At 42.7% G+C, this 26380-nt stretch overlaps 1 protein-coding gene and 2 long non-coding RNA genes across 7 annotated transcripts in view; 1 reads left to right on the top strand and 2 right to left on the bottom strand.

The window, feature by feature from the left end:
• Positions 1–968: 968 nt before the first annotated feature.
• LOC112669452 (uncharacterized) lies at positions 969–8996 on the bottom strand. 2 transcript variants are annotated; one of them, XR_007405773.1, is made up of 3 exons: positions 8407–8652; positions 2258–5020; positions 969–1949 (listed from the first exon to the last, which is right to left on the bottom strand). It is a non-coding gene; the product is annotated as an uncharacterized LOC112669452 (long non-coding RNA). The 2 variants fall into 2 exon arrangements; XR_003142272.3 differs by lacking the exon at positions 969–1949 and having other exon boundaries at positions 4783–5020; positions 8407–8996.
• The window catches only part of LOC118355189 (uncharacterized), a 22023-nt gene continuing 4154 nt past the window's right edge, over positions 8512–26380 (top strand). Inside the window, exons 1-2 of one of the 3 annotated variants that reach the window (XR_007405774.1) lie at positions 8620–8702; positions 14401–14494. This is a non-coding gene — a long non-coding RNA (uncharacterized LOC118355189). Of the gene's footprint in view, positions 8703–14397; positions 14495–26380 lie in introns of all 3 variants that reach the window. The other 2 variants (XR_007405775.1, XR_004817162.2) reach the window with 2 other exon arrangements.
• Positions 20172–26380, bottom strand: part of HSPH1 (heat shock protein family H (Hsp110) member 1) — a 25252-nt gene continuing 19043 nt past the window's right edge. For both annotated transcript variants that reach the window (XM_025462568.3, XM_025462567.3), the window contains 6 exons: positions 25681–25818; positions 24688–24813; positions 23192–23299; positions 22976–23095; positions 22413–22574; positions 20172–21071 (listed from right to left, as the gene is read on the bottom strand). In XM_025462568.3, coding sequence (XP_025318353.1) covers positions 20865–21071; positions 22413–22574; positions 22976–23095; positions 23192–23299; positions 24688–24813; positions 25681–25818 — 861 coding nt within the window. In that variant the 3' untranslated portion in view covers positions 20172–20864. The remainder of the gene's footprint in view (positions 21072–22412; positions 22575–22975; positions 23096–23191; positions 23300–24687; positions 24814–25680; positions 25819–26380) is intronic.

Here is a 26380-nt window from a genome sequence, read left to right as displayed (position 1 = left end):
CCAATTCACATTTTTGCATTTTTAGAATTTTGTGGTTTCCAGGCAGATCAGCATGGAGTACAAACTGCAGCTTGAAAGAGTCAAGTAACGATCCAGAGAACCAAATAAATATGGGAATTAAAAGTGTGTCCCTAGATCATGATACTGACCAGAGTTGGGGTGAGATTTGTTGGTCCATCTGTGGAAATGGTCAAAGCTCATCTCCCAGTGCCACTTGACTTTGTCTTCCTTTTGACCAACAAAACAGTGACTGCCCATGGCCTTAGAATGTAAGGAAACTCAGCCTCATGCTCAGCCCAGCAGTCACATCTGAGAAGGACAGACACTGAAAATTCAGCGCACTGCACACACTCCCCATTAAGAAATACACACAAAACCTTGGCTTCCTAACAAGTGAAAGGAAGAAATGATCAGGTTAGTACCCCAGTCTATGAAAGTCAAAATTGGAGCAAGAGATTTTGAGAAGGCTCTGGTAGATGCAGTCTTGATTTAGAGCTTAGTGAAATATATGGATTTCCGAGAAATGCTTGCCCTTTAATAAATTGAAAAGAAGGTCATTTCATGAGCTATTGCTCACTGGTTATGTTACAACTCAAAGCAGAACACCTGCTCTGCCAGCAAAATAATGTGTCTCGGGTTTTTCCTTGGCAGCCTCCTAGAATACTGATCACACAGTATAACCTCGTCACTGACTTTTGTGTAGATCCCCAAACATGTTCAAAATAGGAAATAAAGGGACTGGGCAAGCATAGATCAAGAAGACCTTCTGTCTTGTCAGAGGCCTCTCACATTTCCACAATCGTGTTCTCAGAAGCATTCCCAAGGTTATAAAGAGGTACGACGGTGGCTCTCAGGATATCAGAATGTGTCTACCCAGCACTATCGGCCTATTTAGAAATACAATAATTTCAGTGTGCATTTGATATAGAGCAAATAAATGAGTTCATTAATTTTGATAGACCTGCAATTTGGAAACAAAAGCACACAGGGAGGAGGGAAGAGAGGAAGGCGAGAATGAGGGAAATGTGCTGACGTGCGCAGAAGCCAGGCGGATGTTTGGCTGAGAGGCAGTCCTAGAGAAAAATCCGCTAGCAAGTCTAATGTAGGAACAGGAAGGAGGGAGCAGAGGGAGAGCAAAGCAGGAAGAAGAGGGAAAGGAGGGGAGAACAGAGGCAGGAGGGGAGGAAGGCTACTCAGTTCAACAAATCAAAATAGATAATTTACATGGTGTTTGTTCTCTGAGGGAAAAGGGGGTTGCAGTAGACTCCAGGATTGACCTAGGTCTTCATCCACGGTACCTCAGGTAATGGACTGAAAGTTCTTTCCAACAGAAATACACAGGAAAGAGGAAAATAATCTGAGCCCTTATATACTGTATTTGGGCCAGTCAATGGGAACCCAAACTGTGAAATTGCAGAATAAAGTGTTTGCTGCATAGTTTACAAGATAGGGCCACCTGAGTTCTACTCTCCAGTTCACCTTCATTAGATGTGTGACCTTCAGCAATCACTCCCAACAATCTATGAAATGAGAAGGGGTGTTAGCTGATCTGTGAGTTTTATTCTAGCCCTAAAAATGTTACATTTCTCAGAATTTCTGTTTTGCAAAACTGAATGTGTTGATTAGGTTTTGGGTGTCAGTAGTGATTGTTCCAGAATGCCAGCATATCAAACATAACCATAACTAAAATAAGGTGATGGGATGCAGAAAGTCATTCGCCTGGAAAATACCACATATGAGTTAGTGGTTTGGAAATTGAGTAAAACCTCAGGGGGAAATGCTCTTGTTTTCTAACCAATTCAGCCAACCGGGATCTTGTTCCAACATGGAAAATTCATGTAACTGACAAGTTATCCGTGTTCCCTGTCACCATGGCCATAACTGTTCCTTCTTCTTTCAGCCTGAAAAGACTCCTAACTCTTGCTCTCTAGAAGAACCCATCCTTGAAGCTGAAATAAAAGAAGACATAAATCGATGGTATGCATTTCTCAATGGCAGGTCAGCCTAATGCGAACAGCCAGGTTGACGCAAGCCACCCCACCCCCTACAGTAAGGTAGCCTTTCCTGGCTGAGGAATCTTAGGACACTCTGTCATCAGTGTGAGTCACTTGTCCCTAAGCCCCCATCCTGTGAGTATAATGAGGTCACCATTCAAATCTCACCCGTTTAATATCCTACCTGCCTAACTGGACACTCTGAGCCCCAGTTCTGTCTAGCCATCCCAGGTGGTCAAGGGCTATCTTTTTGGGTGCTTTACCTGGAGCTCCATGGCTGATGTTGTTGCCCTCAAGGCCACGTGAGACAGCGCCCCCATTATTATTCCTCCTGCAGCCACTCTGACCTCCTAAGGGTGTGGGGTTGGGGGCAGGTACTGGGGGTCCCAAAGCTCAGATAACATGGACAACCACAAAGGCCCTGTGTGCCCTCCAATCTTCCTGCACTGGGATGTGGCTGGGCTCTACAGAGAAGTAAGATGAATGAAAACCTCTCTTGGCAGTTCGGTGAGGTGGGCCCCAAACCAGCCTTCTTGGGCCCCAGCCACCAAGATGCCTGGAAACAGCCCCTTCAGTGTCACCTGCTGCTCCTTTCATCATGGGGTTTATATCTAGGCCATGGGGCCAGATGGGTGATGACACCATCCCGACTTGCCCAGTTCCTTGATGAGTGGCTCCATGTCATCAGGAGCCCAGGCCCTTTCTTCATACTTCTGCCCACTATCTTAGCTCTGGCTTCTGTCTTCACTATCATCCTATGGTACAAACAGTTACTAGGGCCTCTCATCTTCCAGACAGTGTGAAGAAACAGGCCCATGGAGAACAGAGGTCCAGGACAAAAGGGAGGCCCATTCCAGCCAGATTGGCTTCTTTTATAGGCTTTTCCAGGAGGTTCTACACACTTCTGCTTATATCCTGTTGGCCAGAACTTAGTCGCATGGGCCACACCTAGCTATAAGAGAAGTTCAGAGTTCTGTAACCAAGGAGGAAAGCAGCAGAGGATTTTTGGTAGATGGCTAGCAATCTCTGTTCCAGTGAGTCAAATAGAAAAACGTTTCAGATGCTATCAAAGTCAGAGGGCGTCACACATGGAAACACTACCATGAATATCATGACAGAAAATGGCTGACGGCCATGAATCTAAAGTTTGGTTTGGGAGAACATTTGGCTGGTTAGAAAATGACATGGGCTAAGATTATAGTTACAGGTCTGTCTCTGAAAACAGTGTAACCTCAGGCAAATCATTTAAACTTCCTGTTGATACACCTAGAGCTCTCCCAGGTGGATTTGCAATCTAAGGAAATGAGCATAACAGTGTATTGCTTTGGAAATGGAAGAGGATAGGGCTTCTCCATCCACAGACACCTGGGGTTTGACATCACCAGCGTCTTCACCATTGTCATCATGGGTAGCAGCAGAATCAACATTATTATTATTATTCTTTAAACATCTTCACACAGAACCACCCTGGGTTTTAGTTGTTTCTCCTCAGAGTGTTAATCTGCTCAGGCTAATGTAACAAAATATGAGACCAGGTGGCTTACACAACAGACATTAATTCTCATAGTTCTGGAGGGTGGAAGTCTGAGATCAAGTTTCTGGAGAACTCAGTTCCAGGTGAGGGCCTTCTCACTGTGTCCTTATGGGGTGAAACAAGAATAATCCCTCTTCCTCTTCTTATAAAGATGCTAATCCTATCCTAAAGGATCATGACCTCTCAACCCTAATTATCTTCCAAAGACCCATCTCCAAATAGCATCACACTGGGGGTTAGAGCTCTAACATCTGAGTTTTGAGGGACACCATTCAGTCAATCACCAGAGATTGCTGTGGGTGTGAGGTGGAGCAAGGCTTCCAAAAAACATAAACCAACAGGGGAGGCAGCTGCAGGAAGATGCCATCACACTCTCTAGGTTCACTCCAGGTGGGGCAGCATGAAAGTCTGCTCTGGACCCAGCATCAATTCTCTACTGCTCCCTGCTGAATGGCCACAAGAGTGAAACATAAAGGAGGAGCTATGAACAGTGAAGAAAAGAGGCCAGAGTGGGGCTGCTTAGAGAGTCCCAACCAGGAGGGAAACCAGTGGAAAATACTCCCATCCAAATGGATTGATGCCAGTGGTGGTTGTGCTACTTAAAAATATGTTTTTTTAAGGCAGGGAACCAATGTACATATGGTAAATGTTTTATTTCAACATGCAACAGTAAAATGTATCTTCATTTCCTAATCTTTGGATGTCGGGCCAAGACCTGTTCTTCAACTAAGAGGAGTTCAGCACAGTCTTTCATAAATACATCGTATATGACTTTCAGTTTCTGCTTTAAGTGCAGCAAGAACTTAAATATATTTGCAAGGCAACATGAGCACAGTAGCCTCCTAGATTTTTAGAATTTTCTCTAAGCTTTGAAAGTTGTCCCATTTATCCTCAATTCAATATCACCCTTCATGTAGTCTTTCCAAAGAATTCATGTTAGTTTCCACATGTTTGTCTTCACACTAATTTCATCAATTTTCAAATCATTTAAATTAATTGATAATCACGGGGTGCCTCAGTGGCTCAGCTGGTTGGGCGTCTGCCTTCAGCTCAGGTTGTGATCCCGGGGTCCTGGGATCCAGCCCAGCTTCTGGCTCCCTGCTCGGAGGAGAGTCTGCTTTTCTTTCTCCCTCTGCCACTCCCCCTGCTTGTGCTCTCTCTTTCTCTTTGTCAAATAAATAAATAATATTTAAAAAATAATAAAAACAAATTAATCAATAATCACAATAAAATGTACCACTGGCATAAATAAGATTGGGAACAAATGCAGTGAGTCCTTGTTAAGCATTCAACTCAACCCTCAACCATTGAGAGCGGACATGTCATGTAGCAGATGTGACCGTTGGGAAGCTGGGGGCATCTGGTGATGTTTACAGAGTCAGTCAATCCATCAGTTCAGTCAGGAGGGACGTCTGCCTCATGTGATCCTTTTGAGTAGCAAAGATCAAAACAAATCAAACTGATGCTTTCCCTGGACAGCCTAGCTGCAGCCCTGTGGATGAGAAGAAGAGAACTCAGGTGGGAAGGAGGAGGGGGAAGGTCCTGTCATTGGTCCACCCATATTGATTTTACAGATACCTCATCTACATTCTCTCAGTGGCACCCACCCTTCTCAAATAATAGCACACACTTTAGCCAACACCACAAAATGTTGAGGATCTTCCAGGTCACCTCTACTATTTAGGTGGGAATTATTCCTTTATTTTGTTGCATTCTCACAACATCCTGGAGATGTACTGTATGTTATCTATACTTACATATAAGGAAACTGAGGCTTAGGAGTTTGTCCAAAGTCAAACCAGTCATCGGTGGTAAGGCAGGCACATGGTACCACTGCTCTGGGAAAGGAGCATACCTCAGAAAAGGGCTTTTATAGGATCGCAGAAAGGAAGGTGTAGCTTTTTTTTTTTTTTAAGATTTGTTTACTTATTTGAGATGGGGAGGGTCAGAGGGAGAAGGAGAGAGTATCCTCAAGCAGACTCCCCGCTGAGCACAGAGCCCCAGGGGGGGCTTGATCTCAGGACCCTGAGATCATGATCTGAGCTGAAACCGAGTCAGTTCCTTAACCAACTGAGCCACCCCGGTGCCCCAGGGAGGTGTAGCTTTCAAATGCTCCAGATACTAAGTAGAAGCTGTTGGCAATGGGCAGACTATTGTGGAATCAAGCATCCTGCCCCAGATGCAGGCCTGGGTGACAGCGCTAGTGTTAACTAGCTGAGGTTCACGTATACAGAAAGAGGTGAATAGTGGCCAGAAGTAGGTACTTTCCAGGCTGTGCAAGGTGAAGTGAGGGTGGGAGAGGCTGGCAGGGAAGAAACTCGGCACCAGGAAGGCAAGTGGATGACCTAGTGGCTGTGCATGGAGCAGAGGGACGCTCAGAGACACAGAAAGAGTGCTGACTGTGGCCATGGAATCTAGTAAACAGACAGAGAATAGTACCCCAGAGACAAACCACGCTCTCGCAAAGGGTAGGCAAGTATACCTCCCATCCCTGATGATCACGAACATTCAGGCTTGGCCTCAAGAGTTTTGCTGGAAATTGTGCATGAATACTTCCAGGGAGTTCGCTCAGCATTCATGCTACACTACTTGTTGAGTGCTACTCTGTGCTGGGCACAGTGGGAACAGAAAGGAGTCTGTGACCCGAAGGAGTTCACACACTCAGGGAAGCAGAGGGGGGTCTCCAGGCTCTGCCCCTGCACTGCTTGGCAGCCCCCTGACAGCAGGGGTGCAAAGCATCCTGGAAACAGTTGGGGGGGTGGTGTGCTGCTGTCAGGCTTCCTGGATGAATGGACTTCATACCCAGACCTGAAAGTTGAATAGGATCTAGCAATTTGAAGGAAACTTTTAGAGAAGGAAAAGCTGCTATCCTGTGGACAGTAAGTGAAATAAGCTAAGTGAATAAGCCAGACACAAAAGGACAAATACTGTAGGACTCTACTTAATGAGAAACTGAGAGTATTTAGATTTATAGAGACAGAGCAGTGGTTGCCAGGGGCAGGGGGAAGAGGGGAATGGGGAGCTGTTGTTTAATGGGGATAGAGTTTCCATTTTACAAGATGCAAAGAGTTCCCGATATGAATGATGGTGATGGTTGCCCAACAATGGGAATGGGCTCAATGCCACCAAACTGTACTGTGGCTAACAGTGGTTAACATGGTACATTGTGTGTTATGCATGTCTTACCACAATTAAAAGTCCAAAGAAGGGTAGAGAGAGGGACAGTCGGGGGGGGGGGGGCGTGAGAGGAGCATGAGGCTAGGCAAGGCAAGAGAGAAAAGTGGAGGAGTTCTGGGGAGTATGAGCAGCTCCATGTGTTGGCATAGAGTTTGGAGTGTGGAGGTGACAGTGGCAAGAACTTGACAATGAAAGGAAGGCTCCTAAGGGCTCAAGGTAGATGGCTTCCAAGGTGTTGAGAAATAAACAGGAGGGAGAAGAGCTGGAGATAGAGGTGAAGAGAGCAACCTGCACATGTTTTTGCTAATGGAAGCCGTCCTATGGTGGGGAGGACCACCGTGCTGAGCTGGGGCTTCCGTTTAAGCAGGAGGCAGCAGGTGCCCAAGCAATCCACACGCTCGCCTGGTTCTTTTCTTCCAGGCTGCCACGGGACCAGAACCTGTGAGCGGGGTGGCCCAGCATCTACCAGGCCCTCTGGTGCCACCAGGTCGCCTGCGCGTCAGCTGTCGGGGAGAAGCCAGACTTGTCTATTATTGGCTCAGATCTGTTTAATTTAAATTTTCTTGCACAGGGAAAGGAAAGAAGTGAAGCTTCCCAGAAGGAGCACTGATCACACAGCAGTTTCCTTGTCTGGGCTCTGAAGAGACCAGGATGCAATTTTCTTGGCAAATTCTTCCTCGGTTAACCCAGATGTCTGAGTGAGAGTCAGCCTTGCCCGACAGGGGCAAGGAGGAACAGAGCAAGAAATGATTTCAGCCGGTGTGGGCTTCCTCCCAAAGCAATTAGAGTTTGAATTGAAGCAGCCGACTCAGATTCGAGGTTTTTCTTCCTTGGATGCCATGATTTGCTGCGTGACGACAGCACAGAGCCGATGGGCTGCAGCTCTACCACAACCCAAATATCACGGCAGCCTCGGCCTGCAGGTGGGCTGGGAGAGCAGGCAAGAAACGGAGGCTGTTGGTAACAAGCGGACAATTTTGAAAGTTTGCTCTGTGCCAGGCGAGCCTCCATTAAGAGCTGGAATGTATGATTATCTCCTTTATTCCTAAGTTATTAGGAATGAGTAGATGCTAGTATTGCCCCCATTTCACCAACAAGGAAACTGAGCTCTGGGAGGTTAAATGACTGGCCGATGGCTATCAGTTAAGTAAATGGCAGAAGAAAAATCCAGAGCCCACATGTTCTAACTACCAACAATGCAGACTGTCAGAGTAGAGAGAAGCAAGCTCCAGGAATAAAATCAAAGGTCAATTGCCCTCTCCTTTTCAAGTGTGGTCCTACAGAAGCCATTTTAAAGCTATCAGCCCTCTCGGAGAACCCGACAGTGGTAAAAAAAAAAAAAAAAAAAAAAAAAAAGAAAAAGAAAAGAATAAAGCTGCTGCCAGTTACTGAGCACTTGCTATGCCAGTCTTTTCATGAGCATTGTTTAACCTTGAAGCAGCCTAGGGAAGGTGCATCCCAGCTTTATAGATGAGAAAACTGGTCCTCAAAGAGATTATGGGTTTTTTTGCACAAAGCCACACAAGCCAAAACACTCAAACTTCAAACCTTAGCTGGGCCCCAGTAACTGGCTATAAATCTCTACCCCTAATTCAAAGCCATCCTTTTGTGAATAAGAATTGTAAGGTACAGAGTCCGTGATGGCAAACACAGGAAGTCTCTTGATCCACCCCAGTCCTGTACTTTCCAGTACGCACTCACCTGCTCTTTGGTCAACGCATGAGCAGCAGCCTTCTCAGAGAGGCAAGAGGGGTACTGTCTGGGCCATGTCCTTCCCCATGGGGCAAAGAGTCTGCAAGACTAAGGAGAAATGTCCCACTTCTGGACCATACTGCAGGTCCTGGGAACTGGAAATCTCATGCCCAGATATCCCTGGATCCATGTCCAGAGCCATGCCACAGGCTGTCCTCCGTGCATTGTCACATCACCATGGAATTATGAGGACTCCAAAAGTTCTACATCCATCCTGGCCTTTTGGGGTCTTCTGAGTGGCCAAGGTAGGAGGATAGAACATTCATCATCTGTTAATATTTTACTGAACACTTTGTGAACTTGATATTTAACTTTTGAAGCCTGAGCCTCCATTTGTAGTCTTGCCCTGGTCCCCCCAAATATCAGGGGTGAGCTTGCCTCTACTTCCCTTTCACTTCTCAGACTCCACTGTCCCACACCTCAAGGCACCTGTGACCACAATCCCTTTTCTGCCCTTGCCAAGAATGTTGGATCCTCACTGAGCAATTTTTAGGGGCCCCTCCCTGCCCCCCACCACGAATGGCGTTCCACAGTTTTTTGTATTTTCAGCAGCTCCAGGGGAGATGCTGCTCTCCTTTCTGGCTCAGTTGCCTGATTGCTCCCTGTGACTTTTCTGACCCAGCCACGCAGGAACCCAGACCTCAGTACCTCCAGCTGGTGCCGGTGGTGATCCCTCATATCAGCGAAGACTCTTGGGTATCCATTAGGCAATCCAAATTTAGGCAAAATAAGAAACGAATCTATTCCTAGAACCATGGGAAAAATCTGTCCAAGAACTCAGTCCCAGCAGTACTGACTTCTGTCCTTGTTCGTGTGGTTCCATCTGTTCTCTCTCTCCAGACTGGTTCTGCCACTTGCAGGAAACATGGCCACAACCATCCCTGGGTTTAATTTGTAGCTTTAATTCCACAGGGAGACTGACATCAAGTTCTCTTGGGCTCCAAGTCTCAAATCCCTAGCAAAGGGACATGCTGACAGTATCTTGGGTCAGCCACTTACCTTGGCTCAAACCAAGCAAAGGCTTGGCATTTAAAAATGCCAAAGGCATTTAAAAATGTCTGGTCTCTTAGAGCCACAGTGATGCAAAGGCCCTGCTGTCCCCTGGAGAAGAGGAGGGTGCTGGGTACACAACCAATCCTCTGCATATCCCTGAAAGCTAGACCGTTGCCTTCCACTGCCTCAGACTATCAAACAACGCCTCTCTGCCTGGTTTCTCCTTCCCCTTCCCGCCCTCCCTACTTCCTTCCTTTCTTCCTGACATGAGTTTAAATCCTGAGTTTTTTCCTTCTTACTGAATCCAAGCTCCCGAAGGATGGGGAGGACAGGCCCTCAGCTCTGTCACCAGCCTGCTGATGGGCCGGAGCACATTATTACTTTATCCCTTTAGTCTTAATATCCTCAGCTCCTGGAAAAGGGAAGGGGGAGCAGTTTGCTCCCACACAGGTTTTGTCCTTCTGTTTCTGAGTCTTGGAGCCTCCTAAGCAACCAGCCTACCTTGGCCAGACCCCTTTCCCACCCCGCTTTATGTAAACCTTTAAAACACTGGATTTCTCCCTATTTTAATGAAGTACTCATTTTTAATCCTTTATTTTTGGACCGTAACATTTAGAGTCTAATCCTCGGGGTTCTAGCCTGCCTACTTGGTACTATTTTAAATTGAGAGCTCTGCATTAGTGCTGTTTTGCTGAGGGCAGTGTTCTCTCCATTAACTAATCCCTTGAGGAAATAATGCCATTATATAAAGTCAGCAGCATTCAAAACAAAACCCATCTTATAAATCATGCCGAGCAGGGTTCCAGATACCTCCAGAGGCAACTTCCAATTGGTCTGGCCTTGTTGGAAGAAAACGGGGCAAAGAACACCAGAACTTTTTCTGATCCAGGTATTCCTTCGGCCCCACTCCTACCTCTGCATCCAGAGTCCTGCTTTCTCACCTGCCCCCTATCGCATCACAGCAGGAGCACAAACAAGTCCAGCCATTATCCACAGGTCCTTGCAGAAATAAGTTTGGGAAATGCTGGATTAAAGACAGTTAAGCGGGTTTGTTTACCTCTGATCCCATCTCAAGCCGATCACCTCCCAAAGGCATCACCTCCTACGCCCACCACATGGCAGTTAGAGCTTCAACATCTGGATTTGAGGGTGCTACCAACGCTCAGTCCATAACAGAGAGGTGACTTGTTCAGGATCATAAGCAAGAATGTGGCTGAGCCATGGCTAGGACAGATGTCTCTGAAGCCCTACAGACCTGTCCTCTTTCCCTTGTACATAAAGGACACTGTGAGGCATCATGGATTGTCAAGTAGAAAGAACGTGCTAGGCAGCTGGTAGGAAGGATAAGACTACATAGGATTTGAGAAGCTGATGAGGCCTGGCATCTGACCAGTGGCCCCAGGGAGTCTGAATCTGCCCTGCCAATAACCCCTTCTTCTAGTGAGATCTCAGAAGGAGACACAGCAAGGACTGATGTAAGATGGAAGCAAGTGCTATTTTATTGCTAGCTGAGATGCCTGGTAGTCCCTCAGATGGACCGCTCCAGGAAGCTGAGCTGGGGTTATGACAGGCTCAGAGCCTAAGCAGGTCTTCCTTCTCTGACCCAAATCTTACAACTGGACTTTGGTGAGTTGACAAGTCTGAAGTGAGTGACCCACCATGAGGGGTAAAGCCCATCAGGGTCCCTGTCTCTGACTGGTGGTATTAGAGTGATGGTACTGTCCTCTCTCCTGTTTGGAAAACCCAGCATAGCACCACTTGGAGTACAATTTGTTTGCCTTCCTAGGATGCTCCGGTAGAAGGTAGGGGCCCATCAAAGAGGAGCTGCAGCCTTTTCGCCACACCAGGTGCTTGAGGGAGGCTGGCTACAACTCTATGATGCTTGGTCAGCTGCCTCTGAGATTCAGAACAGGGGCAAGACCATTCTTCTAGACCGTGGAAGCCACTCGGCCCTACCTGAATCCTGACTAGTCCCAGGCCCCTCTTTGAGGCCAGCCTGTCCTCTCCATCCCTCATACCACCACCTGCCCTTTCTGATCAGGTAAAACCTGATCAGCCCCTCACCCTCAGTTCCAAAATCCCAAGAATATTCTATAGTTTAGATGCTAGTCTGAAATAATATGGCCGGTTTGATATATCATGCCCTCTCCTCCCTCCCATCCCAATACGCACTTTCCAGCCTCCCCTTTCACTTCTGCCTCTTGTTGTGGGAACTCTCATGAAGAAAGACGTCATGTGTGTGCCTCTTTATGATCATCGGAGGTATTACTAAAGGCTTACAAATTTTAATTACTGGCTTAATATGCCTATACAACAACAAAGGAAGCATATTTTCTCTGGGAGATTTCTCTCTGATGAAACACAGACAGGAAAACACTGCAAGAAAGACATAGGCAATATTTCTTCTCATCCACTGTGGGGCAGGTATGGGCTGAACGATGGCCAGCCACAGCTAGCGAGTTCCAATCCCCAGAACCTGTGGATGTGACCTCCCTGGGTAGTGGGTCTTTACAGATGTGATTAACCTCAGTATCAGGAGAGGGGGAGATGACCTTGGATTATTTGAGTTGTCCTTAAATGCTATCGTAAGTGTCCTTGTAAGAGAGGCAAAGGAGATAACATGGGGGAAAGATGACGTGAAAAAGAGAGATGTGGCCACATGCCAACAGACACTTGGAGCCACCAGAAGCTGGGAGAGGAAAGGAAGGATCCTCCCCGCAAAGCCCTCAGAGAGAGTGGGACCCTGCCACCAATTTGATTTCACACCTCTGGCCTCCAGACCAGTGAAAGAGGAGCGAGACATGCAGAGCAGTGAGTGCTACAAAGCCACCAGAGGAGATGAGGCCCAAAAGATCACTAGACTTAGCTCCAGAAAGTTCATGGGTGATTTCTGAGAGCAGAGCAGTTGGAGCGAATGAGCATGAGGAGACAATGGACGCTGTGTTTGCAGAGCACTCCCCCACATGTAGACTTAGGAGAGTGGGCAGTAAACTGGAACCCTAAATTACCCACTGAGTAAACAGGCCCTGGAAATCAGAAGCACGTGTTTCAGGCACCAGCATCAAACCCAGAAAGAACCCCGGAATGTCCTGGGTCCTCCCTTCTGTCCATCTGGTGTCACCCTGTCCTCGCCCCATTGCCTCTGCCTGTTTCCTACCTGGGGGACCCTCTTGAATCTCGGCTGCAGCTGAGAATTGACTTTCTCCCCTTCCACATGCTGTCCAGAGTTTTAGCCAAGAGTGAATTTCAAACTCCATCTCTCACAGACACTGTAAAGTTGCATGACACAAAGACCTCTTTGGAATAACAGGGTTGGAAAGAGAAATCCACCTGTGGCCTATCCTGCTTTGGGTTTGTCTCGTGGGGGCAGAGAGGGCATGCATGGGGCAGGGGGCTGCCACTGGCCCCTTAAAACAAGTCCGCAGAGAGGTCTCGCAGGCCATTGGGACCAATTCCAGGCTGAGGCCTACACAGATCATGTTCCTGACAGGGTGCATCATTTCTTACATAAGCTAATAAATCCTCATTTACTTGTAAGAGGAGAAGTCAGAGTGTCACAGCCAGTTTGGACAAGCAAGGAGAGCAGTCCGAGGCTATTCTCCTGTTGTTGGCTGGGGAAGTCTTGGGTCCCTAAGACAGTGACCAGCCTCTCCTCGGAAAATGGGATGATGTGGAGATGTTGGAGCAGGACTGCAGCTTCCACTGGAGAAGGAGTGACTCCTAGGGACCCTGTGTACCCCATATTCTGTTTCACTGGACACAGTGGCCCTGCTCTCCCCACCCACCAACCACCCACCCTTCACCCGGGTCCGTATATGGCCCAGTTGTTTGTCTACACTGAGAGCTTGAGGCACTGCCTCCACTCTAACCGGCAGTCTATTTTAGCTCAGACCTCCCTCCTGGGTTCTGCACCTGCGAGCCCCCCTACTCACTGGCTGTCTGCCTTGGTTCTCTGCAGACCTTTCTTTCTTTCTTTCTTTCTTTCTTTCTTTCTTTCTTTCTTTCTTTCTTTCTTTCTTTCTTTCTTTCTTTCTTTTTCTTTCTTTCTCTCTCTCTCTCTCTCTCTCTCTCTCTCTTTCTTTCTTTCTTTCTTTCTTTCTTTCTTTCTTTCTTATTTTATTTATTCATGAGAGACACAGAGAGAGAAAGAGGCAGAGATACAGACAGAGGGAGAAGCAGGCTCCATGCAGGGAACCCGATGTGGGGCTCGATCCCAGGACCCCGGGATCATGTCCTGAGCCGAAGGCAGATGCTCAGAGGAGACCAGGCTAGAGGGGGAAGTGAGGAGAGCTGACTTCACCGTCGTGCGTGTTTGAAGTGCGAATTTGAAATGTTTGCAGAGGGACCCCTGGGTGGCTCTTATGACCCAACTCATGAGATCACCCCCAATTTCTTTTATAAAGATGCAGTTGATCTAAGTGAATACAAGTACTATCTAATTATTTGACTAATAAAGAACCATCTTCTAATTCTTCAGTAAAGCTCTTCTTAGGCAAAACACAAACAGTATTGCCGTAAAATGTCCAAAGTTCTCATACAAATTTAATTTACATCATTTAAAAGGAGGTTGGGCTGATAATGACAATCAAGGTGTATAATCCTTGATTGTATCCTGGATCCAAAAAAATAGCTCTAAAGAACATCTGGGAGACAAATGGACCTGATAATGCTATTGTGCCAGTGAGGGGTTCCTTGGGTGTGGCAACAAACTTGTGGTCTGGGAGAAGGAGGTCCCTGTTCTGAGGAGGTGGGTGGGGAAGAGAGAGGTGAGTGGAACCATGACTGGCCAAGTGTTCACTGCAACATTGTTAACTTTTCTAAATAAAAAGTTAAGGCACTTAAAAAGAATGCTACCTTGGTATTTATTGTTGTTTTAAGGAAAAGGGATGTTATTTAGGCAACTCTTTCAGAGGTATTTGGTGTTTGTTTGTTTGTTTGTTTTTTAAGTAGTCTCCATGCCCAGAGTGGACCCCAGCATGAGGCTTGAACTCAAGACTGTGAGATCAAGACCTGAGCTGAGCTCAAGAGTCAGATGCTTAAGCATGTGAGTCACCCAGGCACACCCCTCTTTCAGAGGTTTTTATGCTAGTAAACAGGATAATTCACAAATCCTGACAACCACCCCTTCTTCGGAACTGGGAAAATATTGTCCTCTGCTTATGGATTATAAAGCCATGGTTCCCAAGGGCGGTTTTGGGCACCATCTGTCTTTTAGAACATTCCTATCCTGAAGTGGTTAGCAAAAGGGTAGCCCTGGGCACCCAGCAATAATAAATAGACCGAATTCCCACTAACCCCACAGCAGCTGGTTGGTTCACTGAGCAGCAAGATGGGCATGCTTTGACTGCCTATGTCTATTTAAAGAGTCACGCTTTTCACAGAAAACATGAAAGGGAGGAAATTAAAAATATCAATGTGTTTGTGTGTGTGCAGTAATAACAGTAAACAGTACATGCTGATATTAGAGAGGAAAAGTAGCAGAGGAAGTGATTCTCTACTCTTGGTGTGGCAAAGCCTTCACTGGGTGCCTGCTCTGTGGCAAGATCACCAAATGCTTCATGTATAGAAATTCCTTTAATCCTCACAACCACTTTATAGAGGGAGAAACTGAGCTCGGAGGAAATTGGCTGGAGCGGGAGGGTTGGGTGTCAATGCCAAAACCATGCTGATTGTAAAAAGTGGAGCCAGAATGGAAACTGCAGTATGTTTGACTGAAAAGCTATGCAAACACTTAATTTACTATCCCTTACAACCCCCAACTGAGTTAGAGCCAGTACTGGGTAAGTAGGAGATTGTTTCCTGATTCTCTCTACTATACTTATTTGATTTTTAATAATAAAAGACCAAAGCATCTAAAAAGAACACATTTGTAGGAGAATATGCAGAGGATGTTGGGGTGAGGGGTGGTGGTGATGCTGGGAAGGACCCCCAAGAGCACTAGCACAAATAACTACTACCATTCATTCAGTTGGCTGCACAGTTGGCTCATTCTCAATATGACTCAAGCCTTAAGGGATGAAAGCAGAAGCCATTAAACGATGTACACAGCCATCAGTCCCCAAATTCTCCTACTGTGAAGTGACAGGACAGGTGTAAAGAAGTTGGAATTGAACATCCCTAGCCAATGAGAAAAGTCTGAGTACAGAAAAATGTAAATAGATGAACATATACCAGTTTACAGAACACAGTATCAATGCTTGGGAAATGGAACTTCAAATTCTTAGGGCTGAAATGTCGGTTAACATAGATGCCATATAGTCAACAGCCCAGTGGTTCTTGCACTTGTACATTAGCCTCATCTGGGAAGTGATGAAAATCCTGATGCCAGGGTCCCATCCCAGATCAACTAAATCAGAACTTCTGAGGGTGCTTGTGTATATATATATTTTTTATTTTAATTTTTAATTTGTTAATTAAATTAATTTTAATTTTTAAAAAATTTAAAAAAAATTAAAGTTTTTTTTATTTTAAGCCTCTGAGATCTTTTAAGTTGCAGCCAGTGTTGCAAATCACTGCTTCTAGGGCAAAGTTTAATGAAAAAGGCAAGCTTGGTTTTTGTTTTTTGTTTTTTAAGGAACAATTGCAATAGCCTAACAAAAGCGTGATAAACAATTGCAATTGTCTCAGAACCAATACTCATCTTGACTGTTTTAGATTCACTGATATTTTGCTTAATCCTCGTCCCCATTCCCTCTTCTTTTCTGTCCCTCTCTTGATCAGGGTCAAAAACACTGGATTAAGAGTCTGTATTTCGTAAAGAAAAGCTTTGGTGTTTCATATAAGCATGAGTTTAGGAAGCTATATACAGCCTGGTGAAAAAAAAAACAGCAAATCTTAATATGGTTGAATTCAACATAATTTCAAAGAACAGAATGAGTCCTCTCATGAAGCATTTGCAATGATGCTAAAAGTGTATTTTGACAGTGCTGACCAACTTTTACACCTAAGTGCGTGCTAACATTTATCACTCTACTGCCACAGAGAGAAGAGGCTTTGAGTCCATCAGATCTAAGTTAGTCGGACTGTCTTCCACCCCATTTCTCCACTTGTAAAATGGGAAATAAACACCCCTCAAAGGATTGTGAAGCCTGAGTAAGAGCACCTGGCAGAGTGCTGGGTCACTTAGAGGCAGTTAAGTGCCAATTTCCGTCCTTCACTTTTTGTAGGATTTTGAAGTTCACTTTCCTTAGAATGGATCTCAAGGTACAGGGGGCAGTTTGGGTTGTCACAACAGGGGCATCTAGTGGCAACTAGTGGATGAGGGATGCTGTTCAATGTTATACATGGTACAGGGCAGCCCCCGACAACACATTATCCAGCCCCAAGGGTCAATGGTGCTGAGGCTGAGAGATGCTGCCATCGAGGGATGCACAACATGAGAGACTTTGCCAAGGGTATGTGATGTAGCTTCGGATAAGGAAATGGGAGATTCAGGAAAGTCAGGTGATCTAAAAACCATAGTATTTGGGGAGGGGCCTGAGGGAAGCACAGTTTGAACCCTTGGACGTGAAACTATATCCTTTTTTACCTAAAAAAATGTTCTTTCCACTATATCATAGTGCCACCTGTCCTTAAGCAGAATAAGAATTATTAAGGGACCCACACTATGCTACAATACTGAGAAAATAAAACCAGTAGACACTGGAATAGCGAATTATTCTAAAGCTTTCAAATGTGTCACACATGCTCATATTATTTACAAAACACATGCAAATACAGATTCAAAAGTAATGAATTTTGGCTGGTCGTCCTTCAGGAAGTACCCCAGTCTAGCAAAGCTAGACAGTCATAGCACATTTGCCACTGATAGCAGCAATGGCATAGCAGAAACTTCCTCATCATCCTGCCCACTACAAGAGCTTAACCATGTCCAAATTACTCAGTTCTTTGGGAGAGTGAATTTATCTTGCCAAATACCTTTGAATCAAGACTCAATCTCTCCAGAAAAGTATGATATGGTTGTTTTGTGCTGATTACATACAGATAGTGAGATATTCCTTCACTGCAAATACCACAGACAAGACAACAATCTGGGTATAAATTGACAAATGGTTATGTCCAAAAAAAAAAAAAATATTGAACACTGTTGATAAAAGCAAGTCATCGACAACAGCTAAAGTTTATTTTTTTGGCCTTTCTAAAAGTAACTCTTTTTTTTTTTTTTTTAAAGTAACTCTTGATAGCTATTTAGTAAAGAAGCATATACTTTTTGATGAGAAATCAAGGACAAGAAAAATCAAGTAAATATTGAAGAATTTTACCCAAGAAAGTTAATCATTGCTCAGACTTCACCAATGTTCATGATGAACTAGACTTCAGGGGTCCATTAATGATTACTAAAGTCAGTATTTTTATTTTTTCAAGTTTTTATTTAAATTCTGATTAACATATACTGTAATATTCGTTTTAGGAGTAGAATGTAGTGATTCATCACTTACATATAACACCCACTGCTCATCACAAGTGCCCTCTTAAATGCCCACCACCCATCTAGCCTGTCCCCCTGCCCACATCCCTATAGCAACCCCCAGTTTGTTTCGTACAGTTAACGGTTTCCTGATTTGTCTATGTTCATGTTTTCTTAAATTCCACTTATGAGTGAAATCATATGGTACTTGTCTCTGACTTATCATAATAATACCCTCTAAAGAGCTCCATATACATTGCTAATGGCAAGATCTCATTTTTTGATGGCTGAGTAATACTCCATTATATAGACCACATCTTCTTTATTGGTCCATCAGTTGATGGACACTTGGGTCTCTCCATAGTTTGGTTATTGCTGATAATGTTGCTATAAACATCAGGGTGTTTATCTCTCTTCAAATCAGTATTTTTGTATTCTATGGGTAAATACCTAGTAGTGTGATTGCTGGATCATAGGGTAGTTCTATTTTTAACCTTTTGAGGAAACTCCATACTCTTTTTCAGAGTGGCTGCACCAGTTTATGTTCCCAACAGTCCAAGAGGGTTCCCCTTTCTTTGCATCCTCGCCAACACGTTTCCTGTGTTAATTTTCCATCCTGATAGGTGTATCTCATTGTAGTTTTTAGATTTCCCTGATGATGTGATGTTGAGCATCTTCTCATGTGTCTTTTTTTTTTTAAATCTTCTTTGGGAAAATGTCTATGTCTTCTGCCCATTTAACAACTGGATTGTTTGGGTGTTCAGTTTTTTAAATTCTTTATATACTTTGGATACTAACCTCTCATCAGATAGGTTATTTGCAAATATCTTCTCCCATTCCAAAGGTTGCCTTTTCATTTGTTTCCTTGCTGTACAGAAGCTATTTAGCTTAATGAAGTCCCAAGAGTTTATTTTTGCTTTCGTTTTTCTTGCCTTGGGCCTATCTAGTAAGTTGTTACCACCAGTGTCAAAGAGGTTAGTACCTATGTTCTCTAGAGAGTAGACATTTTTAAAAATAATTGTCATGAAGTTACAATTTAAGTGAAAATTAAATATAAAATTCAACGCTTTGTTAAAAAGAGCACTTACCCAAACTAGTCCATGTCCTGAGGATTCTAGGTGATTACTAGATATATCTAATGCAGGCTCACACAATTGTTAATACATATCACAAAGTAGTCAACGTTGACATTGTGGTTTTCCCCCACATCCAAAAACGCAATCCTGAGGTCATTTTATAAAAGATTTTACAGAAAAGTGATACTACAGAAAATTTCTAACCTTTAATTACAACAACTTAGGCCAGATGATAGTTCCTTTATCATCACCAGGTACTTTTCTGGGGTGGAAGAAAAAGTTCTCCCATTCATATTTTTAAAAATCTTTCATTTTTTATGGGCTTCCCAATAGTACACAGATCACTAACCTATCTTCATGTCTCAATGGGGGGCCACATACCCAATGAGTATATATTAATATGCACTAAGAAATAAGAAAAACCACAAGAGACAGACTCTTTATGGTTAAGAAAGGTGCAAAGAAATTACAAATTGGGAAAATGTGTGAAGTATCGGCAAATGGTTAAGAGTGTTACTAAGAACATTTTCTAGAAGATCAACATTCAAACATTATCAATAAGATATTTATGAACTGCAAATAGGAACACTTACAATGCTAAAGTACACATCACATTCACAAAAACAGATTACTTAGTACTTAGTGGCCATTTTTGGAGTATGGGCTTTAAAATTTGAGTAACTGGAGTGCCTGGGGTATTTGAGGACTGTATCTAACCTAAGCATGCATGTCTTCCCCAGCAAGCCAACCCTTCTTGTCCTTAGAAAATAAGCAGATAGGATCCATTGCAGCCTCAGATAACAAAAACCTTCTCTCCACCAACACTGGGACTGGTTAAAATATTTGTATGTCTTTATATTGGGACTCAGGAAAGCAGTGCAGTTACAACACCTGACTATATTCACTTCTTTCCTTGGTTATACAGTTTTAAAAAACAGCCTACACAACCATGTAACACGCATACCTGTCCCAACACTTCCCCATTATTAAGACAAGGTTTGAAGGATATGCAAGAAGTTAATGTTCCCCTCCCCCTGCCCCGTGCTAGGGCTATATTCAACTTTATATTTTAAAAAAATTTACCGTAATAAATATATGCTACTTTTCTATCAGGAGAAAGCACATGTAAGAACAGCAAAAAAGGAGAATCAAATTTTCATACTAAATAACTTCATTTCTGCTACAATTTATACACCTTCCCCTCCCCCGATTCCATTTTGGAGTTAGTGACAAAACCGTTTAGAAATAACACCATAAGATGAACTTTATTTTAAAGCTCATAAAAGGCTTCACAATATCAGTTACAAACAGAATCAACATTTCTTCCAATTTACACCTCCACATGACAATGTACTGTATAACAAGAGATATAGTTGAAAGTTTTTGTTCTGCATGCTAACACATTTCACTAGCTTTTGCTTTACTCATTGATTTTTAATATCAAAGCAAAAAGTTGTATTCTATTTTTCAGAATTAATATTAGAAAGCCCTTATGAAGTCAGACTTAGTCTTGTTTATAAACATCCACACCCACACACATGCTGAAATGGAGAGCAAAATGCAAGAAAACTACCTTGGCAGGAACAAATGCCTCAAGATTTTAATCACAGCCTTCTTGAACAAGCAGTACAGTTTTAGTTTCTCCAAAAGACAAAAGTCAATTTCATCCTTAGTGATGCAAATGGTAATACTGCACAGAAGCTTAGTATGAATTCACAATTCCACAGGAATCTGAAAGTTACCAAGGCAATTTTCCCTTTTAGGATCATAAAGACTACAGACTTAAGCTTTTTTCTCTTTCCATATAATACACAAAATTTCTAAACATCCTTAAAAAAAGAAAATATAAATAGTCTCAGTATGTTATGTAGAATCACATACTATGGCAAAAATATTTTATTCATTGAAGGACTAAGCCAACATAATATTATCTAGTCCAAGTCCATATTAATGGAACTCTTCTCATTAGGGTAACATTCCCCATTCTGATGTGGAGGCTCGGCACCAAAATTTTCTTTGCCTTCTAAATCTTCTTCCTTTTTATCAATATTTGGGCCATTTGGAGTTCTTTCCAGTTTGGGCGATTCAATTTTTGGCTTGGGTTGTGTTACGACGGGTTCACAAGTGTTATTCAACTCCTAACCAAAGGAAAAGAAAACCAGTAAATAGGTTAACTCTGATCCATCTAGTCATTTTCAATTACTTTCCTAACACACCTGAACTGTTATTTTTCTACCAATCCCAATTATACACGTCTCAAGGAATTCAATTTTCCCATTACACTTGCCCAAAACTATGGCTTGAATTCTGATCAAAAGAGAAAAGAGCACTGAATATTTTTCTATGATGAGTCAGGAACCTGCAAAGTACTAAAAGTGTTAACTCAAATGTTATTACTTCATTTAAACCTCACAACAATATTGAAAGGTAGAAATTATTATCCCCACCTATGCAAGAGGAAAGATGGTTCAAGAGAGGTTGGGTAACTCAACCTCAAGATCAAGAAAGCTAGTGAGTGAAGAACAGGGATTCAAGCTTATAGCCCTCTGACTTCAAAGGCTCACGATTCTTGGAGGCACCTGGGTGGCTCCCTCCATGGGTTGAGCTTCGGGGTCTTGGATTTCAGCCAACGTCATGATCTCAGGGTCCCGGAACCGAGCCCCATGTCTGCACGACTCCTGGGATACTCTCTCCCTCTCCCTCCCTCCCCCCAACTAGCATGCATGCTTGCTCGCTATCTCTAAAATATGTAAGTAAAATCTAAAAACAAAACAAAAGGCTCACAACTCTCACTGTGTTTGAACATTTTTCCAGATGGAAAGCATTCTTTGGTTTTCTACTCAACTTTCTTCAGAGCCTCACACACTTAGCAAGGCCTTTCTTGATAAAATACCATTCTGAGTCCTCCTCCAGTGCCCAGAATCTCCTAATCCTTTTGACTACTTTATTTTTGTCTTCAGCATGTGACACCATCTGATACACTTCCTCTCATACTTGTTGCTGACAAGCCTTCCTCGAACCAGATGACTGCTACAGGGGCAAGGACTGACTTTGTCTAAAATTAACCTGAGAACAATGTGGTAGGGGCTCAACAAATATGTTTTTGAATGAATAATGAAGCAATGGAAATTTAAGAAAAGCATATAAGGTCTTCAATATTTTGTAGTATCAATGATGAACTCAGAAATCTGGTCTCAATCAGGAGGAGGTAAAAGATTGATCAAAGAAAGAGCTTATTTAAGGTTCACATGATTGCAGGATGCCTGGGTGGCTCAGTGGTTGAGCATGATTCCGAGGTCCTGGGATCGAGTCCCATATCAGGCTCCCCACAGGGAGCCTGCTTCTCCCTTTGCCTGTGTCTCTGCCTCTTTCTGTCTCTCTCATGAATGAATAAATGAAATCCTAAAAACAAAGTTCACATGATTGCAACTTGAGTCCCGAAGAATACACAGCAGTAAACATTAGACAGTAATGCCTACCTTTATTTTTGCTTTAATTTCCTGAGCACGTACAACTGGATCCTGATCAAGACTCTTTTTAGCCTGAGCATTCATGATATTATTCATCCATTCCATCACTTCATTAACAGACTTCTCCACCTTTTTCATCTCAGACTCATCAATATGATTGTATTTCTCATCCTGAATGGAAAAAGGCATGGTCATTCTGTAGACTTAATTACGTACAGTGGGGTGCCTGGGTAGCTCAGTTGGTTAAGCATCTGCCTTTGCGTCAGGTCATGATCTCAGGGTCCTGGGATCAAGCCCCGCATTTAGCTCCCTGCTCAGCAGGAAGTCTGCTTCTCTCTCTCCCTCTGGCCCTACCCGCACTCATGCTCTCAAATAAATAAAATATTTTTTTTAAAAAAAGATAAGTATTTAACAGTAACCTCTAACCTGGCCCAATTTTCCATGAAGTTCAAATCTACCTCTGGTCTGAAATACGAAATTTCTTATTTAAGAAGATGTGTTCACAGTAAAGGTTCCTCAACTTACTATTAGCTTATTAAAACCTAAGGTAACTTACAACATACAAGACTTACATTATTTCGGAAGTCTGCTGCGATCTTGGCATAGTGCTGCAGCCTCTGTCCCAATTCTTCAAACACTGTTGGTCGTTCCTCAGCTTCTTGAAACCGAACTTTAACTGGAGTGCCAATTTTCTAAAACAAAATGTAATAACTTAACATTTGTTTAACTGCATTTCCAAAGTCTGTAGTCTAAAACACAGTGCTTTCTAGGGGGAGAGAAGGGCCTACCATTAATTCTTCCAACTTGTCCACATAGGCTTGTTTAGCTTGGTCCTCTCCTTCTTCATAAAGCCAGTTTTCTGTCTCTGTAAGCAGTCTCAAAAAATTTTGGTGATCCTGTATATGTAATGTGAGAGTCAGTGTATCAGTGGTTAAGTGTACTTTGAAAGTTTTCATAACAAAACAGAGTCATCCTAGATGTGTTAAAAACGAAGTCACCAATCTATTTCTCAGAAGGCACTCTGATTAGCTGGATTCTCTTTATGGAAAAGGATCAAGGAGCAATGAACACTAGTAGCTCCATATTTTTTACATGATGGATTAACAGTAATTCCGCTTACTGACTTAACAATAATATCTCAGAAGTCCACTCTAGGACAATCTGTACATTGGAATGGGGGGGGGGGAGGGTTATGGAAGGGCAACGATCTTGCTCTCCAAAGCAATTAGGTCTTAAGTAACTTTCTAATCACTCCCACAACTATCCAATACTGGAAAGGAAAGAGACAAGTTGACAATTCCATCACTGAAAAAAAATCATCCCGAACTAACTCCCATAACGTATTTCTACTCTATCCTTAGGAGGCCTATCCTGCTTTGGGTCATCTCTCCTTCAGAATCCCGATTATAAGAAATCCAGGAAATGTCAGGGCAGAGCCCAAAACTAACATGTATTACAAGGTAGCCCAAGGATCCTAGAACTAAAATTGACCCTTAAGTTTCAAAATTCTTTTAACTCCAGAGTTAATCCCAAAACCATCCCAAATTTCTACCTGCCAATTGTTTTCCAAGCCCCATTTTCACAGTTGTGCTTTTGGGATTTACTCAGAGCCACACAAGGACTGTGGGAGCTTAGAAAAGGCCTAAAGGGAATAATGTGCCCGATCAACTTTGGAATGACTGGAGGAATAAGTCTTATGGGATAAAATAATGACCATGACCAACCAAGGGAACCAGAGTCATAACAAAAAAATAGAAACAAAAGGTCTGAGGTGTTTAAAACCAAGGATTTTCTCTTTTTCTCCTTCTAGCCCCCATACCTGTAGTGTTATGACTCTGAATAAATGTTTGATAGGTTCTTTCTGGATGGTAAAAACTAAAGTCATTGGGACGAGTTAGAGTAAAACCACACCTCACTAATTAGCCTCTCTTCAGGACTCTGTTTATACAATCTCTGTTTCAAGTTTTCTGTTCTCAGAAAGCTCATTAGATAATCTAGTAGAAACATACATGTCAAATTTGATGTGAAACACTTTATGAGATTATCTAAATAAGAACAGAGCTGGGATCCCTGGGTGGCGCAGCGGTTTGGCGCCTGCCTTTGGCTCAGGGCGCGATCCTGGAGACCCGGGATCGAGTCCCACGTCGGGCTCCCGGTGCATGGAGCCTGCTTCTCTCTCTGCCTGTGTCTCTGCCTCTCTCTCTCTCTCTCTGTGACTATCGTAAATAAATAAATAAAATTTAAAAAGAAAAAAAAAAAAATAAGAACAGAGCTCCACACATACCTGCTCAGATATAAATTTTTCATATGGTCCACACAGCTTGTCCCTGAACTCATACACATATTCCTCCACTGCATTTTTAGCATCGTTCCTTTCCTTTTCCAATTTATCCTGCATTATCATCTTACCCTGTCAGAAAACAGAAAAGGTTAATTCCAGCCTTAATCTTCTATTGTAACTAAACGTTAACTAGACTCTAGTGTAAATCAACAATTATATCAAAAAAAAAAAAAAAGTGTTTACACTTTTACAACTCATGAAACTTATAACAAATCTTACAAAGTTCTTCATTTACTAAATACACATAGTGGGTTTTAATTTTTTTAAAGTTATATAATAAATTACATAACTTTTGCATCTCAGGTTTAAACCAAGAAGGAAAAAACCCAATTCGTTTTAATTTTCTTTTAGATCATTCTATGGTTGTCTCATATTGGGATTAATATTGGCCAATATATAATGATCATAGGATGCTGGAACCATATTTGAAATCAAGGACTAGAAGTAAATTTATTTACTTATTTATGAAATATTAACGAGGTATGATTATTAAATTTTGAAACACGTTGCCATCTCACTAAAACAAAACAAAACAACAAAAGCAAATCTCAAATTATTTCACATACTCTAGACTACAGAGAGGTACAATGTATTTTAACAGAAATATTTAGTGTGGCCTGAGATACCAACTGTATTGTGCCCTGTGCTAGGACATCCTGGCATCCAATTTCTTCCAAGAACTTGGGCTATCAATTATCTATCACACAGAATGATCTATGGTATACATCTCTCTCGTAGGATGCAAAAATGTGATTAAAACTTGTTAAAAAAAATTAAAGGACCACTGGTTTTGGATTCATCTTATTCCTAAAACTGTATAAAACTTGGGGTATGAGAAAGAAGTAAGTACAGCTATTTCTCTATTACAAATATGGGTAACAGGGCCAAACTACTTAACAGATTCCAGAATGGAAAATATTTACCTGAAGTACTTACCTCTGTCTCAATATACATGTTAAGGAGGTCTTTTCCTAACTGCCAGACCAAGTTGGCTTCAATAGGCAGCTCAACATTCACCACCTTTATTTTGGGCTTTTTAGCTTCTGGAGGCTGGTCAACTTTCTTTTCATTTGCCTTAGAAAAGGAGTAAAAAAAAAAAACAAAACAAAAAAAAAAAGGAAAATTCTTAAATAATCCTTGAAAACAACAGCAAAATCTCCCTATCATACTTACTAATGACTTAGGCAAAAATAAAGCCCCTAAAATCCTAAGTTAGAAGAGTGCAGATCATCTAATTGCCACCCACTCCTTTTAAGCCGGCCTGCAATTACAAGTGAAATAGGTCATATTTTTCCTCAAGAATTCACCAGGATATTTTTCTCTTTGCATGTTACACTTAAATTTAATCTCTCCTGCTAACACTTTTCTTTATAGGTCCTTAATTTTTAAGCCCCATAAGCAATGTCCAGGACTCCAAAAAAGCCAAAACTATTATTAAATTATCACATCTTTAAATACCAGTCTAGAATCTAACAGTAACTAAGATAGACTGTGACCAATGCTAAGCATATTAGAATCAATTCTATTCCTGTGATACAGTCCTGAGTCCCTATATCCCAGTATTATACCTGCTTCAATTACAATTAGCACTACACTGATGAGTGCATTCTGAAGTTTCCTCCTGAATTTGGGGATT

Source organism: Canis lupus, chromosome 25, assembly GCF_003254725.2.
Source record: "Canis lupus dingo isolate Sandy chromosome 25, ASM325472v2, whole genome shotgun sequence".
Lineage (NCBI taxonomy): Eukaryota > Metazoa > Chordata > Mammalia > Carnivora > Canidae > Canis > Canis lupus.
Note: the sequence above shows the minus strand (reverse complement) of the source record. Positions and strands in the feature narration are given on the sequence as shown.